Here is an 18,377-nt window from a genome sequence, read left to right on the forward strand (position 1 = left end):
CACACCTTAGTCCTTTGCCTCTTCTCTTCATGGTGCTGCTGTAGCTAGGAAGCAATGCCCAAGTCAGACCATTTTCCACCAGCACCAAGCAGTGAAAGGAGGCAGGTGAGGAACTGGGTAGTGCCTAGCCCTTGAGTTAGCCACATCACGGTTTCCCAAGACCTACCTCTGCTATTCAGTAACTTTTGCAAAGCAAGACAGGCAGCAGCCACTTTCTGGGACTCTGTCCAGCATACCTACAGCAGGACAGGCCATTTCTCCCATGGGAGCAGGGAGACTCCTGGAGTCTGGATAGGAGCCTGGCATTAAAGCACAGGGGCATGCAGGGTAGGGAGGGCAGGGAAATCAGGTCACACATATTCCCTGTCCAAGATAGAGAGAGGCTGAGGGGAAGCGCCTTTGCTGTCCTCACTCAAAGACTGAATGCTCTGTAATTCCATACGTAACTGCTGAACACCTGAAAGGACAGGCTATTCTTTCCATTGGGACTGTGCATTAAGACTCTTGTGTACCTTGCTGTGTACCTCAGGCTGTACGGTGCTACTGCATTGATAATTGTGCCAAAACAGTACTCAGCATAAGGAGGCGATTTTAAAAAAGGCACATGTGTCTAACGAATATTTAAAAACACACCAGAGGCTTTTGATGCTACAAAAAAAAAAATCTCAGGAATGTAACCCAGGAACCTGAAGTAAACATGGTCTGCTGTGTTCCTTCTCATTCTTAAAGTAAGCATGCCACACTTTCCTTAGTTACCACAAAACACCAGAAGGGATGTACCTCTGAGACCCACTAATTTGGCTTCTAACTCAAAGTAGAAGAATAGCAGTGCTCAAGGCTGGCAACTCTCGCCTGAGATACTATTCAAAGAAAAGGCTCTGCAGCCTTTCCCTACCTGGCAGAACAGGCTTCTAGCCCATTTAAAGATTCAGACTGGATGGGATCTGAGCTTTAGAGTTTGGCTGAGGGTTTCTTGTAGTCCTTGTCTCCTGGCACTGTTTTGACTCTAGTCTCACAACTTGAGTGAGAACTGGCAAGCGTATCTGTATGCCTTTAACATTTTTTCACATGCACCAGCTGCAGCTCTGGCTGCCGTATTCATCAATGGGCATTCCCATTCCGAGGTCTGAGGTACAGTCATTTGTTAGGCAAACTGGCTGGGAAGGTTTCAAGCAGGCATGCGCCAACATCAGCCTTAATGCCAAAGGAGGGTTTGTAGATGAGGAAGCCACCATAGCTGTCAAAGCCTAGGGTGCAGCAGGTGTGCTGTGCCCCTGTCCTGAATGTCCTGATTTTGACAAACAAAAGGTAATAGTAGAACTGGCAGTGGTCTAGAGAGAGGGCCAAGGGTGATTAAAGGTGTTGGCTGGTTTCCCTAGAAGGAAAAATTGAATAAATGAGTACATTACAGCTTGGAAAAGAGATACTGAATGAAGGGCAATAACAATAACCACTGTTTTTCCCTAACAGTAGAACGTATGGAAAACATAAAAATATTGCGTGGCAGGTCTACAACACAAGCAGATTTACTACAGGGAGGCTCACAGGATCATTTAGTTTTGCTTTTGGCATTGTTAAATACTCATGAAGGAGAAGACACCTTGCTTCTGGAGTGATGTGGCTCACTGCATGCTGAGGAAAAGCAGGAACCTGAACCTTACCTTTTTAGATCAGTCTTGTACCTATTAGGATATTAGAAAAGGTTTTCCTACAGCTGTGTTTTAAAAGGAAGCAGCCACAACTGTCCTCTGTGAAAAAAGTAATCCTGAAAAGGCTGAAGCCATGTTAACTCCTGAATCAAGTTTCTTGAAGGACTTGGATTGAATCCTAGCACCAAATTTAATTCCTGAAACCAAATCTTGATATCAACATGAATTATACACATTGCAGCTCAAAGGTCTTAATAGAAGAATAGGTCTTAGTTGGTAAAGAGACAAAAATTTAGGCAGCAAAGTACTTTTTTGTATCAAAAACTTTACTACCTTTGAAGTTAAAAGCAAGTGAAAGTGAGGTAAGTGACAAGATGAGAACGGTGTCTCTGTCATGTAGTGGTTTAGAGAGCATCTCTCTCACGTGTTCTGAATACTCAGAAGAGGTAAATAAGAAATTTTCTAACAGAACCAAGAAACTGTGAATCACATGGGAAAAGGAGAGCAGGCAATTCCTTACTGAAGGTACTAATTTTCTTTGTAAATGAATCACTCAGTCCATCACCATAGTGGCTATCATATCCAGATTAAACTTTCATTTAATTTCCAGAACTCTGCAGACCTCAGCTGGGGAATAAATCTTGTCTCACTCAGCTTTAGCAGAGCAAGTGCCTTTCATTCATATTGAACCAGACTGACAAGTTAGAACCATGGTCAATGCAACAGAGCACCACCGACAGATACGACACGACCCCATAGCTGTTGCTAAGGATATACAGAACAGCCACAGTTAGAAGAGCTGTTGTCTTTCTTTCATCTGCCAAAATCAGTGGATTAAAATCAGTCAGAGAATCACTTACTAGATAGCTATGTTCATGAGAGTAATCCCAAAGAGTAACTACAAATGAATGTAAACATTTACCAATTCTAGAGCATTTTTGCTATTTCCTGTTCAGCTCTCCCTATTCCAATTGTTTAAAAATCTATCACTCACTGACTGCATTTATCTTGCTAGTTTTGTTCTCTCCTGTCTCTTGTCTACTGCTCTCTTCTTGGTTTCGGAAATAAGAAGCAATGCACATTGGCTATAAAGCTGGTCTGTGCCACCTTCATATCAATCAGAGTCAGCCCGGACAAGGTATCCATAGAACACTACTATGATTCCTTATATTTCTCACTGTAACAAATAGTGTTGCGTTTATTTGCCACATCAGTTTCCATAATGTAATCAAGCCTATTTTGTCACTAGGTCTGATGTGACACTTTACAGTACATAACAACCTCTTATCACACCACAGACTTATCATCATTATTTTTTACTATATCATGTTTCTTTTTCTTGCATTTTTTAACTGATAAATTAACAGTAGCTCCTTAAATTTCTGAAAATGCAATTTATCTTTTCTCATGTCGTCTCCTGGTCTGAAAGGAAGACAGTTTGTGAAGGGCAGAAGAGTGAAAAGAGGCTGTCGTTCCTGATGCAGAAATTTACTCTCATTCCTGGCTCTAGAGGCAAGGACCTGCTTTCAGCGTTGAAGGAAATTATCAGCCACCTGGGTAGCATAAACACTTGCAACTGCTAATCACAATCAGTTCTCACTCCCTTGCCTTAAGAAAACTTGCCTGCTTTAACTCCTGCCATCCAACACTTTGCAGGCTCCTTGCAGTCTTGCTTTTGAAGGCCTCTAGCAGGTCATGACTCACTGTTTGAGAAACACTCCTACAGATCATAAATTTGCAAGCAATATAATTACTATTGCTGTGACTATTTGCCAATTGTAACAGAAGTGTGTTCCCCAGCATGGGCAGAAGATAAAAATATTTAGCTGACTGTGAAGAAACTTTTCGCTATCCTACACTGTTAAAGAGAGAAGGGATGCGGACACAGTTGTCTGATAAGCAATGACAGTACAGAACATCTCTTTTACAGATGCTGGTCACAAAATTTATTTACATTGTTTAGTGTTTTTGTGTAATGGTGTACATACATACTCTGCCTTGGAAAAATACTGTCTCTGGTATTAGGATTACTGTCACTGTCACTCCAGAAATCTGTGTACCACTATGATAGCATTAGCCAACAGTACTTGTCACTGGGTACTTACTTTCTGGCAGCTCTCGATGAATTCATCTATGGTAACTACTCCATCTTTGTTTTTGTCCATTTTCTGTTCAGAAAGAATAAGAATGTATGTTTATCTTCCTGAAATCCTGTGTAAAACAAGTCCCTTTCATTATTCATTTCAGTTATGTGTCAACCTAGGAACAACCAGGCCAAAATCCATAAAGATGTAGTAAGTGATACATTAGAGTAAGCTCAAGGAGCTTATTGTTGAAAAAACAAGGTGCAATGAGTAGATCTGCAAAACTTGGGATGGAACCACAGAGAAGAAAAAGGATTACAGAGTTGGTAGGATATGCAAAACCATTGCAAAGATGAAAATCTTTCCATACCTGCTACCAGAGCAGTCTTTTTGGCTCCCTATGTTGCCCGACCCACCTGGAAAAACGTTTCCACATGTTGTCTAGGCGCATCCTCTTTGAGAACAGGATAGGTGCATTTCCCCATCATATCATATATTGCTTTCATGATATCAAGCATTTCCTGAAGAGAAACAAAAAAATGTCTGGGTAATGTAAGGTGTGTTGTAGACACTGCTTTAATTCAGAACATGTAAACGATTTTTAGGATTTACATGTTAGAAAAAAATTTTGAGATTGTGCCTGTTATTTTATGACTGAACAACTTCAGGAAGGAACTACTATGTTCCTAGAAATTCTAGCATGTTAGTTCAGCTCTCATAGATGAACATGTTAGACACAGCTGTATGATTTTGATTTAAAAGATTTAGACTATATGCAAGTTCCTGGATTGTGGGGAGAATGTCCTGAGGTCTTGTGAATAAAGCTAAACGGAAAAGAAGTTCTGTAACAGCAAGTGAATGGTCAAAGCACATCTGCTTCTTACAGCTGAGTTTTCCCTAGAGAAAATAGAAACACCCATGCACATACCTGCACATATGCAAAGACTCCTCCTGTTATATCAAAAGCTTTGAGTTTTGTTAACAGAGTGGCTTGTGAAAACTATACGAATAATTATAAAAACAAGTCATCTGCCAGTATGCTGAGAAATTATTCTATAGATCACCCTTTTATAATAATCATAAAGTGTTTTTCTAAAAGTGCAAAATGATAAGGATAATATATATTTACATAAAGACCCAGTTTTGAAAACCCATATATTTTTATGAAAGCACTCATTCGATCCCACTGTAATTTATGTGTTTGAATCCTTGCAAAATAAAAGATGTAGGAATCTTTTTATATAAATTGTGTTTCAAGTAAAAAATTTTAGAAGTAGATTCATAAAATGATTAACAATTATGGCACATGTACTTAATTCTTTCTTGTCCAAATATCTTACCAAACTACTTTATTCTCGTGACTGTATGTGCAGATACATAGGCAGCAGTTGAAGCCAAACTTTTCTGTATCTGAAGAGTTCTGCCCTTTTCCAATTTCTCTGAAGATTTTCCCTTTTCAATTTTTGTATAGGCCTTTAAAATTAGAAAATTACTTTATTTTTAGCATGTCTAGTTTCATAATATATGTTTATTTGTTAACATGTTCAATTTCACAATTAAGCCATTCTTCTCTGAAAGCAAGACTTACATACACAACCTTTAGTTTCAGTGATTAGTGTAAAAAGTAGACCTTACCTCTTTAGTTATATATCCATCCTTATTTATATCATACAAATTGAAGGCCCAGTTCAGTTTCTCCTGTACTGTCCCTCGGAGTAAAATTGAGAGACCCGTAACAAAATCCTAAACAGATAAAAGTTCTTGGTCAGTTTGGAATTGAGCATTTTTTCACAAACACTCAGAAATCCAGAACTATGCATTCGTCAGAAGTACGGAAGTCTGGAAAGATGTGTTGTTTCTATTTTTTTTTTCTTCATGTTGAGTACTGCTGGTTTTTTTTAAATAATTAACATTCCAGGCATTTTGCTACACCCATAATTAGTAAGTAAATTGAGTAATTTTCTATAAAATAACCCCTAATTTTCTGTTAGTAGATTTATCCTCTGAAATGCCTCACATAAGCAGTTCCTGTTGAACTTAATATCACAGAAAAGAAATCACCATGGTTTAATGGTCAAAAAAACCCACTTAAGTGGGACTTAGATTAATCTAAGCACAGGAGACCAATTTTGGGAGAACTATCTACTAAGAAACATTAAATTCTTGTTAAATCTACACCTTGTTGGAAGTAGAATATGTGATTCCCATACCTCTTAGGTCACTCTGCTGCAGTCAACATTTGAAATTTCATACATGCTGCAGTTAACCTCGAAACTTAAACATTTTATTGGAAATAAGATAAGGAGTAATATTTGTTATATGTCCGTGAACCACCTTCATGCTTTTATGACCCACCAAAGCTCTACTGCTGTAGAGCTACTCCACAGAAATAAATCAGAAGACTTCTGAGATTATTTATATGTAGTATTTCATTATAGATTTTTGTTTCATAATTAATACCCTTTTGACAGTATAAACCTCATTTCCATTTAGTAAGCATCTTCCAGATTGGAGAAAATATCAACTGGGATGTGTAATCACCTGTCTTCTGTATTTCTTAGCGTGTTAACTTTTTTTAAACAATGGGGTTTTTTTTCCTAACAACTGTCCTCTCCATTTGATATTGATTTTTATTGATTGTATTTGATAAACTTCTAAACGCATAAATCTGTGAAACTGTCTCTGTAATAGGTTGAGCAGAATATGGCAAGAACTTATATTTAAATGTGCATTTCTACGTCATTGGCAAAGACATACAGGAATTCTTAGAGTAACATTAAAGCAGAAACAATAAAAGCTGAAAAATTGCTTATCAGAACCAACAAAATTGATGCATAAAACAGGAACAACGGAAAAGACTGCACTGAGGTTAGATATAAATTACAAAGGTCTGATGTACCACACAGTCAAATTAGTATACACAATACATGAAGCATACACAGATATCGTGGCCTCAGACGGTTGAGTAGGCACAGACAGCTCTTTTGACAGCTTCAGTCTTTTTAACAATCCAGGTGGTATGCTGTGGGTTTTCTTTGTCATAAATTTCTGTGTTATTGTTATACGTGCCCTTTGGGACGAATGGATACATGAATCCTGAAAGACTTTTTCTCAGCTTGTCTTGACTACATCTCCATGAATAATTGAGGGTCACAGGGTTAAATCTCCAAACAGCTCTTTAACAGTGTACTATTAAGTATTAAAATGTTCACAAAATTCAGAACAGATTTGATCACAGTACAGCATGAGCAATTAACCTTTTTAATTCAGTACCATTTCTTCACAACTTTTCTGCACTGTTTTATATTCTTGATATAGTTTTTCCTTTGCAAAGGTCTCCAGTAACTTTATTGTCTTAGAGTATTGTATTTCAGAACTCTGAATTTAATTTCACACCAGCAACATTTTTGCATTTATTCTATCTATCTTTATTCTATCCATCTAAACCATATTTATTTTTCTTTTCCTGATTATTTCTCTTCCTTTCTTTGATGCACTGCCTATATGTTAGCTGGCTTCCTGGCATCATTTATATCCCCATTTGCAATACTACCCTTCATATCATCAGTGTGAGAAACCATGCATCAAAAAAACTTGACTTTATGCTGTTTTGCATAGGACTGAGTGTCTTTATAAAAGCTGAGACAACTTAAAACCTTCTAGATGTGTGCTCTAAACTTTGCATATAGCATCAACATGTTTGGAAATCATACAGAGCTCAGTTTGCACACATTGCCTTTGTTGGAGTGTTGTGCAGGAGCCCAACTCAGGAACAATAGAAAGGACTTATCACAGGAAGAAGTTGTGATGACTTGAATAAGGACCAGTTAGGATGAGATATCTTTTCTATATACTTACTTTCATGCAATTTAAGAATTTAGCAATAAAATCATATAGAAATGGAAAATCTGATTCAATGGACCTAGGCTAAATCCACAGGGTATTTTGGACTAGATCCTCAAAGAGAAAAAAAGCTCTGCATGGTGGAAGGTGATGTGTGTGTCAGGAGCGTTATAGCTACACTAGCTGTTAAGCTAGTAATCCAGTGCAGAATGCCATAGTAAAGCAATGGTACTTAGGGTAGCTGCTAAACTCAGAGAGCATCTGTCTCTATGCTTGTTACCAACAACTTGGTGATGCTTGACTCAGGCACACCATTTAGCACAGAGAATGAGCCCAAGTCCCCATTAAAGTATTAATGTACTCATATGTGCTTTCCTTCCTGGTTTAGGCATCTGATTTCTGGAGAGAGAGGGATTCTACTTTTAGAGGCTATTTATTTTTGAAGCAAGTTTCACAGTACTGCTTGGACTCTTGCATCCCCTCAGGATGCCAGGACTGTCCACTGAGAGGGACAGTCCTGCTCAGCTGAGCACCTAATCAGGAGAGGTGCATCTGATCTAGGGTCACAAAGGAGCCAAAAACTCCGCAGGAGGTCTGGGCTCAGACACAACTCTAGGTCAGGTCTCTCTTCAGTCTGTGACAGCAGAGTTAGAAGCATAGAAGTCTGTGCTTGGTACTTGCCTCTACTCCTTTCCACTGCTTCCTCTCTGTAACTTGCTAGCTTCCTGTTGAGTGTGCTAATACCTGTGAAGACCTTCAATAAATGCCAAACTCTCCTGTGCCTAACTTTGATTCTGCAAAAGAGAGGGATGTCCCACTGAAGAGTTCCAAAATGGAGCATCATGGAACCTGTGTTGGAGCCTCTGTGTGCTCAGGATCACAGCCTGCCCACGCTTCAGTTCTGCACTACAGATGTACAGAGACTCTGGTTGTGATCTGGGATTAACTCGTATTTGGGGGTTTTCCCAGCAGTGATTAATTATCTTTGTTGATGATTTTCGGATTGCTTTATCCCTCAGTAAATCTTTGGGGACAACTAGTTCATTAATAAATCAATTAACAAGCTTAATAGTGTGCTGTCTCAAATCCATAGGAAAGCTTAAAATTAGTCCACCTGATCATGTGTTCCTTTATGTCTTGTTCAAGGCCAGAAGAAGTAGGCAGGCAGGCACCTAAATCCATTTCTGGATTTAGACCTTAGGATTTTGGAAAGGAATCAAGTGACAAATGTTAGTCACAGAGATGGTGAGGCCCTGCTGCTCATAAAACAAAGATCACCAAGGAGAAGCTGCTGTTAAAAGGAAATATATTCCTTTGTAGCTACTTTGCACCAGCTGGTATTAAAATGCTTATGAGATCACCACTGTCCTGTGAAAAATTATCTCATTTTCTACATGACATGAACAAGGTTTTTTCTGTTGAACACGGAGAATCACATTTAGATATGTTCATTAAACTGCTAGCCTCCTATTACTGCTTTGGAGACAATGACTGTTTATCTCTGTTTTCATTAGTGAAACACCAAAGTTGTGTTTGATCTTAAGATCTGGACTGTCCAATGGAACTGAATTAACATGCTTGTTAATTTGTTAATTAATGCAAAATTCTCAGGTAACAATTGAGGAATGAAGCAATCAGAAAATCACCAACAACTTTGCTTTAGAATTATTAAGATTTTTTTTGAGAAACAAATACAAGTTTGGTTTTGATTAAAAATGACAAAAATCTTTAAATATCTCCATTGTATTTGGGCATGGCGTTGTTTGTTAAAGCACTGAGAATTAGTAGGATTACAGAGTGACTTTCCTCTCATCAAGCTCACATTCAGAATAGCCTTAATCTGCATCTTCAACAAACTAAGGATACTGATTGGGATATTTGAAATGGGTGCAGTGTGCTTTACCTTTCACTGCATGTCTGAAGTTAATTAGCTTCAATTTTCCTGACTGTGTAAATAGCCTTGAGGCCCAGATCTTCATTTTGGTTCAGCTACAATATTCATGCAGCAAGTCAAAACCTTGCTTTCACATCTGTTTCTGTCTGACAGAAAAAAGAACTTCAGTTCACTAACATGCCCAAAGACCCCCTAGGTCACTAGGTTTTCTGAAGCTCTGTTTGTTGCTCAGGTTAAAGCAAAACTGGTTGGCATAACTAATGAAATAACTTAGTCTCAAAATTGATACAATCATGGGATAAGCAGAGATAGGTTCAAGCAGCTGGTTTCATGAGCTTTTTTTTTTATTCTACATAAAATGCTTCAGTTGGAGAGCCTGACTCCTATCAGAGAGTACACAGATTGAGGGATGACAAAACTCTAAGGATATAGCAATCTCACCCAATGAAGGTGTGCATTTAAGATGTGCTAAAGTCTAACACTTTACCATTGATGGTTGAAAATGTGAGGAAAAAAGAGCAAAAAGCTGGGAAAATTCTATTTTTCTTCTTCCCACAACTCCAGCTACCACTGCTTCATTAGAAGAAGGAGAGTGCAACACAAAAAATGTCATTCTTACCTACATTCTTTCAGTACCATTTCAGATTTTCATATCTTTTTTTACATAGAAGAGAGCCAAAGAGTGTTTTTCATTATAGGTCATTATATGAAATTGCATTTACTGCTACACTTTGACATAGAAAGTAAATTTACTCTCCAAATTTTTAAATTAATCCCTTTTTCTCTACCTTTTCTGCTGTTTGGTTTGTTGGTTTTTTTTTTCCCCGATGGGAATTAGAAGACTAGAGTATGTATTGGTATAGAATGAATATGGCACAGTTGCACCTAGGATAAAAAGGAGCAGGAAAAAAATTATAGGATTGTATTTTTCACGTGTCACAATATCTACTTTCATGTTTTGCAGCTGCTTTCATAGGATTAGAAAAAAGCCTAAACTTTTTTAACATAAGGAGTATGCTTTCAGAATGGCTGTCACACAGTTTGTAAATACAATACTATTACATGGTACAAGGCTACAGAAGCAAGAGTCTTTTGACAGCAGTAGTTATGCTGGAATCACAATTAGTGCAAATAATACCAAAGTCTGAATCACTCAGACGTCAGATATTGAACAAAAGTAAGCTGGAAACGTCTGGTTCAGCAATGAAAAAACACTGCTTCTTTTATTTTCCTGATTTATTTTATTCCAAAGCCTTTTTTGTACACAGACCTGCACTTTGAGATATTCAAATCCCTTAGAAAGGGTTTGATATCTACCGCATTTCTTAAGGCTTTCTGTCTGAGATTCAAATGTCAACAAATTGTCCAGGAAAGATACAAAGCTTCTTTTGTTCTCATTATTCTTAATGATAACAGCAGAAACACTTCTCAAATACTGATACTAAAAATGTTTTCTCTCATCGCCTCTGCTGTTGGTGATTTGACCAGAGGGATTCCTCATAGAATTAGCCCATGCGCATATGGTGTGAGCAAAACCTGCATTCCCGCTTCTACTTTCACATGCAGCCCATTGATTTCAGCTGCCTGGAAAAAGGTAGATGGTGTTCATGTTTTTTTAAATAAACGCAAATAATCCCCCACAAACTGATCTGGTTATAGTCCCAGATGAGGTATAGATTTCTGACAGCAGTGCACCTGCTTGGCAAGGCTTCTACCTCTATATTACATTAATAATAAAGACATGACAATACTTGCAGAAAAATTTCTGTCAAACCTCACAACATCATTCACTCAAGTAAATCATAAAAACATGTATAGGACATTTAAACAAATTTGAACAAATTATCACAATCCAGTCTCAAGTTGTCCATTGTAAACAAAAAAACCCACAGCAAAACATGACAAAGCAAACATATCCTTTTGCAAATGAACTGAGACTTTTTTTTAATTCTATATTTTAAAATAATGGCTCCTCTGCAATATCTTGTACACCCTGTTTCCAACTATACTATTGCAGTGAATTTCCCTTTTTACTGTGTTATTGCGTTGATGACGTCAGCCTTTGCAGGTGATGACATCAGCCTTAGCAGTGAAAGGCAGAATTTTGAAAAGAGATCGGGCAGTTAAATTGAGGAAAAATAAATCTGAAATTCTTGTGCTTTTAAATACGTTTGCTTTAAAGCCTTTTCTTGTAGAACCTTCTCCTGAAAACTAATACAATGTGTGAGCAGCTCTATTTTGGATGAGTCATCCCCATGACTTTAGTTGTAGTTCAGAGTCCTTCTCACCTTGCAGAGGCAGGGAGAAAGACAAGGATTATTTCATATAACTTGTGTATAAATTGCCTTATGTTTTAAATGAACAGATTTATAAAAATATTACATAGCACAGTCTGAGTTACCATTCTGGGATATAGAATTGTAAAATAACAGTAATGACTTTTGTTAAAACACTGCAAAAACTTGAAACTTGAGTCACATAAGCTAAATTTTTCATAATGTGAGCCATATAATAAAAGCCATCAAACTGGACTTAATTACATGAATGGCAAAATATTCAATTGCAGAGAAAGAAGTAACGGCATCACTTACCTCAAAACTTACGGATCCATTGTGATCAGTGTCAAATGCATTAAACAGAAAATGTGCATAAGTTGTGGAATCTACAATTTAAAACAGTAAAAATAATTCATAATAAGCACCTTTTATTTCATTTAATTCCATGAAAAAAAATGATACCAAGATATATTTTGATACCAAAATTTGATAGCAAGACTAAATTTTCAGTTCAGTTTAAACTTCTTTTTTTGTCATGGGAGGAGTGAAAAATTGTAAGTGCTAGTATGTGGGTAGCTACACTGTTAGGAACAGAAAATCTAAACCAGTGGTCTAGAATTTTCATTCCCATTTCTGCTAATCACTGATAGCTGAATGAATAGCAAAGAAGTCATGTCATTGTACTCCAAAACAACCCATGTTAATGGGAACGCTACTTTTTCAGTTAAATGACTGTGATAGGGGATCTATCTCATATGCTAAAAAAGAAAAATGTGTTCATTTGTTCACTTTAAATGAGGGAAGCAGACGCTACCATCTGTGCATCTGGCATATTGTTTTCACTCTGAAGACAGGCCTGTTACGCAGGTTGAAGCTGAGCTTGTCAGAAAGCTGCTGCTGCGCTCAGGTCGTATGTTCACCCACGGGTGAGAAGAAATCCTGTCCAGAGAAGCAGATTCTTGAAGATGGTTTGCTGCTTAATTTCCATGAACATTATATGAGGGTTAGGTGCTTAAAAAGAAAAACTGGCTGTGACCTTCAACAAAGTGTTCCTTTCACTAATCATTTGTATGCTTTTCAAACCTACTGACCAGTGCATATCGACTCGTTTTAGAAACACAAGACAGCACAAACATAAATCTGTCAAACCTCTAAGTTTTTGTAAAGATCCATCTTTCAATTTCCACTGAATGCCTTCCGAGAGGCACAACTGCTCCACGAGTAATAAATATACTGCGAAGAGAGAAATTCTCCAGGGACTGCCCTACTGCTGTCATCTACAAGCTGCTGGGGTTGTGGGAAGTCAGCTTTCCCCAGTGTTTATTCCCTCTCTTAAAACCACGCAGATTAATATAGGCTGAGGTACTGTTTACTTTTAATACTCACTGCTTTGCTCTTTCTACTTCATGTATTTACATGAATTTTAGGTTAATTAACATTAACCTCACAAACTTTCAGTAAAGGGAGAAGTGTTATGACATCTGTGTGCCCCTTGCAGGACAAAACCCTCCCTACTATGGAAAAACCTCATCGGTGCTGAGATGTCTTTTTCTGATTTCTTGGCACTAAACAATCTTAGCTTTCATATTAATCCTGAAAACTGCTATTTGTCACAGCCCCAAATATTGTTTTGAATTAAACTGAGTGATAGTCTTGGGTCACTCACCTGAAATGCCACTTTAACCCCAAGGAACCAAATATACCAAAACTCAAGACTTTTTACTTCCCAAATTCAAACCTGCTATTACTAAGTCAAGTCTCTGGTCTTGCTTCAATATGTTAATTTCATATGATGTGAAATAATTGTAACATGAAAAAACTCTGCAACCTTTAAACCCTGTATCTGTCAATGCGTTTTCAGCGAATTATAAAAAAATCCCACTACTGAGACATTCACTCATTCATCCACGTATCCAGTCATCAGTGCAATTACTTAAGCATGGCCTAGCAGATGAATTCCCACTTAAACTGAAATTTGTAAATTTGTTGACTTCAGTTTATATTTAGGATTTTCATAGTCATATTTTCTATAATCCACTGAGACTTCTGTTGTGCAGCAGAATATACTACACAAATCATCTTCAGGGAAAAAACATACTATAGAGGTATAATTACTGTGAACTGAATTTTAAATAGCTTTCCATTCTCTTGGCATTCATTTCTTAAAAATGTGAGATATTCCTATTTATTTTCTGCAGATTTACAGAAAAAACAAAGGTTAACAGAAAGGTTTTTTACTGTCTGTTGCCTATTCATGATACAATGTACTACTCTTTTTGTATGATGATATATGAAAAAAAACACCTCTAGTTGAAAATTTTTTTATTTCTAGTAACTCCTGAAAAAAAAAATTCAGAGGTCATTCTCAGGGTTGTTTGTTCAGGCAATTCTGGTCTGAAATTTTGCCTTCAAAAACATGGCAGGATGAGGTATACTAGTCTTTTAATTAGAATTACTTAATGTGATTCCTCCCCTGCCCCCACCCCCCTAAATCTTGAACATTAGTCATGTTAGACAAAAGCTTAACTTTTTAAATAAAATATGTTTTCTTTTCAGGGATCTGATATCATAACTAGCAGGCTAAATTGATATTTTGACAGGTTGAGGCAGGAACAGATATTAAATCAGAGTTCCTTTGAAATACACCATTAGAGCATTTTAAACATCAGAGACAAAAAATGGTAGTCATTATACATCTGAGAGTATGCCTTATCAAACCATGGACATAATCTGTTCTGTTCGTAACTGAGGAGGAGTGTAATAATTATTCAGTGTGTGGATTCTTATGTACAGTCTGCTTGGCTGAAAAACAAATCCCAAAGTTGTATTTCAGGTGATCCATTGAATGAACAGAGACGGCCTATTCATTCACCTGCATGGCAGTTGTTTTCTAAAAGGAAGTTACTGTAGTGCCCTTCTGGCATGGAAAGCTTTTCACAAAGCTACTTCTGCCTTCCAAAACACATTGCTTTTACTGCAATCCAGTGTCATGTCCTGTACACTCTCGTGGCCCCCTTTTTCTGCTACCTCTGTACCTTGTCCTGGATAGTCTTGAAGGTCGCTTGATGAAGTGACTTGCTGGATGACATCAGAAAATGACTTTCTGGTGATTGCTTGGTCACCCTGAAGCTTAAAATCTACACATCATTCTGTTTGCTCAGATACAAATTGTTATAATGATCCATGACGTTGTATCTGGTTTTGCATTATGTAGACAACTGGGCTACAGATCTACATGTACGACACACGTTTTAATTTGGGGACAACTCAAACTTTTTTTTTTTATCCTTTAATATTCAGACCAGACATACATAAAACAGTGTTTTAAGTGCAACTTAAATTTAAAGGCCTCAGCTGCACACAATATTTTGGTAATACGTTCAAAGATTTAAGTATCCAGCCTGTCTGCTTAACTAGATACTGGAATATGATCATCTCATCCTGTTGTTAGCATGCAGGGATATGCAAATACAGACAACTAATTGGGCTTGGAAGATACCTTGGCTAGTGTGACGAACAAAGAACAGACTTTGGCTCCCATACCTCTCAGAAAATGGCAAAAATCAACACAGGCACCTACAAAATAGCACAAAACCTACACAAAACAATTCACGTCTCAGGGGGGGCACAGAAATTAAAGGATTACTGATGTGAGCTGTTACTCTTCCAAGGATATTCAGCTCTTCTGTTATTTCTACTGAATATTTTTCCTGAATTTTTGAGGAAAACTACATAAGGCTTTCACATTTATTTGTGCTGTCTTTTTGTACTGCCAAGGTTGCACACTTTTGTGTGGGGGCCATGGAGGATGGGGAGAGGAGGCTGATAGCTTCTGATGGTCACTTCTTGGTGCTCTTCGCCAAGATCTCTGGAATGGCTTTACTGAGATAGCTAAAAATGCTGTTACTAGTACACAACAACATCTGTTACTGATAAATGAATTATCTGGATTCGATACTTTTCTACCCTGCTAAAAATCTGACTTTTTACCTATTTACTAAAGTTAAAAGAAGCAAGGAGAAAAAGTGTTTGTTTTTTTTTTTCCAGAAAATTGTATCTCCCTGGTTGCAGATGGAGTAATGGCATTGTTGAAATTACAGGGAGTAGTGTAACCACATGCCTCCGTAATACAATATTGCCATTGCTACTAAGAAGCCACAAGTTTTAGGGGGACCTTGCCCCGGGATGGAGGCTTGCCAGCTTGCAGCTTTGTTTCCCATGGTTTAGCTGTGACAGCAGTCTCTCGGACTGGTTAAGTTTCTAAGACTGATTGATAGGTTTTACTTTTGCGGTGCAACTATAGCTTCATACAGATAGCAGAAACAGGCAGTTTTTCTATATAGCAATAGGTATTTATGACTGTAACATAATAATGCAGTGAAGAACTTTTTGCCTTGTATTCCAGCAGCGGCCTTGAGCAGCAGAGAGGCGGGATGCAGTGCAGAGGAGAGAAGGAGTGGGATGAGAGGGGATGGAGCACAGGCTGGCACTGCAGACCCCACAGCTATGAACAACTCACCCGTGGCCAGTTAAAGAAATGCAGGGGTGGAGCTGGACAAAAGTGGTTTTAGGCATAGGAAAGAGAACAAAGAAATAGTATCTAACATATGTAAAAGTCATTACCTAGAATAGATTTGGGTGTAATGTGGAGCTGCAAACCAACAGAGAAAAAGAAAGGTGTAAAAATGTGTAAGCAAACATGTAGAAACAATCCCAGGTGAAAGAAAGCACCAACATGACCATCCTCTTCCTCCTGGGGAAGGACTCCAGATGCTGACAGTCCACAGCAGTCCCCACCTCCTCCCCCAAATGATACCACTGCCCTAAAGGCCCAGAGGAGCAGCAGAAGGGGGAGCATTAACACCAGGAAAAGGGGTAGAATCTAAGAATTGAGTATATATCAATTTTAACTACAGTAATGTTCTTTCCTTTCTATAACAACTATTTCTGGACTAATAATGATTAGGTTTTTAAGATTACATTTATTCTCAAGATACATTTTAGCTTTACTTTTAGCAAAAGGTGTTCTTTCGCTTTGCCCATAAACAATTTTGAGTGTAACAATAGGAAATACCATAAATGTTTTTATTATTATTTTAAGTGTAGTAAAGGTGTAGTAAATCATATGCAGAGAATTATTTTCACTGTACAGGGTAACTCAAAAACATAATATCTGAACCTGTAATTGTTAGCCTGGTTTAAAAGCTTAGATATAGAATAAATCAGTAGGCAGGTGAACTCTTCTAGCCTTTCGTTCTTCCCTATTGAGTGTGCCTACTTGTCAAGGATTTCAGTGGTGTTAATCTATACTGAGTGCTGCTCTTTACCTTCTAGGTCTTTATTCAAGATAAAACTAATTGGAAGACATTTTGTTCCTACCAATTAAGTGTGGGGTTTTTTTTAAATACAAATGAGAAGAAAGAGCTATGAACAGTCCCAGGGAAACACACAAATCTCAAGAGCCGTGGGAGAAGATGAAAAGGCAGGATTGAAGAGCTGTAGGAGAATATGAAGAGGGAGGACTGAATGGTAAAAGCAGGAGAAAGAAGAGAGACGAAAACAAGTCAAATTAAAAGAAAATCCTAGGCTCAAGGCAAAAAACTATTACGCATTTTTGTGTTACCTTCATTGCACTAACAGATAATGAAGATAAATAAATTAATGAAACCTCTGCAAATAAATTAATTGAAATTAAGATTAGCCAAAAAATCCCTCATTTAAGTAGAGAAACCCCATAGAAGTCAAAGGCGTTCCGCCATCGATATTAGAGGGTACCTGTAGTGCCTCCTACAGTTTTCATTCCTACTGTGAAAGGTTTTGTGGAATAAAGGAGAATGGGGAGTGCTGTGTAGAATGTTTAAAAAGAAACAACCTACTCAGAGAAACCTGGTTTTCAAAGGTAGTAACTTTTTAATAGAAGACTGACTTCATGTAGATATCATTGCATTTCATTCAGAAATATATATTTTTAAATGTGCACAGCCATCAAGGAAGTATCCCATGAGTTCAGACACAGCTTGAGACAACAATCTTGTTAATTTGAACAACAGGCTCCTTCATCAGACTTAGCAACTAACAAACATAACTCTGTTCACTGTAGTACTTTACATCAGCCAAGTACTCACCTCCCTGTGGAAAGAACTGAGAGTAAATCTCTTTGAAGGTTTCTTCATTGACAACGCCACTAGGGCATTCCTGAAAAAAAGTGAAAGACGACAAATGAATACCATCCCATCTGGCCAGTCAAATGACCGTACAGAACATGCATAGGACTCTTAGTGTTTAACACATTGATTTTGCACTTTACACCAAATATCAATGCATTAAATATTTATCACTTAGAAGTATCTTCCTAAGGAGTTCCCATGGGAAAAAATTTCTTCAGTGCCATATATCTCAACTTCAGTCCTGCGAGCTGAGTGACAGAGGTGTGCAGCCGCTGCTCTGCGGCAGTGCGTGGAGCTCTCGGTCTCGCTGTGGGCCACGGGTGGTGGCTTCCACCCCTGCAAGCAGCGTTTGCCTGGTGTGGAAGGCAAACAGGAATGTAAACTGCGTTTGCACTTAGGTATTACTGATAGACCACGCAGTCATATTCTACCCCGACGAGTTTCAGCATCCATGCAGGGACAGG

The 18,377-nt window shown here is 37.9% G+C and overlaps 1 protein-coding gene across 8 annotated transcripts in view; it reads right to left on the minus strand.

Annotated features, from left to right (window-relative positions):
• The window catches only part of KCNIP4 (potassium voltage-gated channel interacting protein 4), a 475,426-nt gene that overhangs the window by 4,710 nt on the left and 452,339 nt on the right, over window positions 1–18,377 (minus strand). For all 8 annotated transcript variants that reach the window (XM_075420635.1, XM_075420629.1, XM_075420630.1 and 5 more), the window contains 5 exons: window positions 17,872–17,941; window positions 12,062–12,132; window positions 5,369–5,476; window positions 4,150–4,254; window positions 3,755–3,817 (listed from right to left, as the gene is read on the minus strand). In XM_075420635.1, the coding sequence (XP_075276750.1) occupies window positions 3,755–3,817; window positions 4,150–4,254; window positions 5,369–5,476; window positions 12,062–12,132; window positions 17,872–17,941 (417 nt within the window). The remainder of the gene's footprint in view (window positions 1–3,754; window positions 3,818–4,149; window positions 4,255–5,368; window positions 5,477–12,061; window positions 12,133–17,871; window positions 17,942–18,377) is intronic.

Source organism: Opisthocomus hoazin, chromosome 5 (assembly GCF_030867145.1).
Source record: "Opisthocomus hoazin isolate bOpiHoa1 chromosome 5, bOpiHoa1.hap1, whole genome shotgun sequence".
Lineage (NCBI taxonomy): Eukaryota > Metazoa > Chordata > Aves > Opisthocomiformes > Opisthocomidae > Opisthocomus > Opisthocomus hoazin.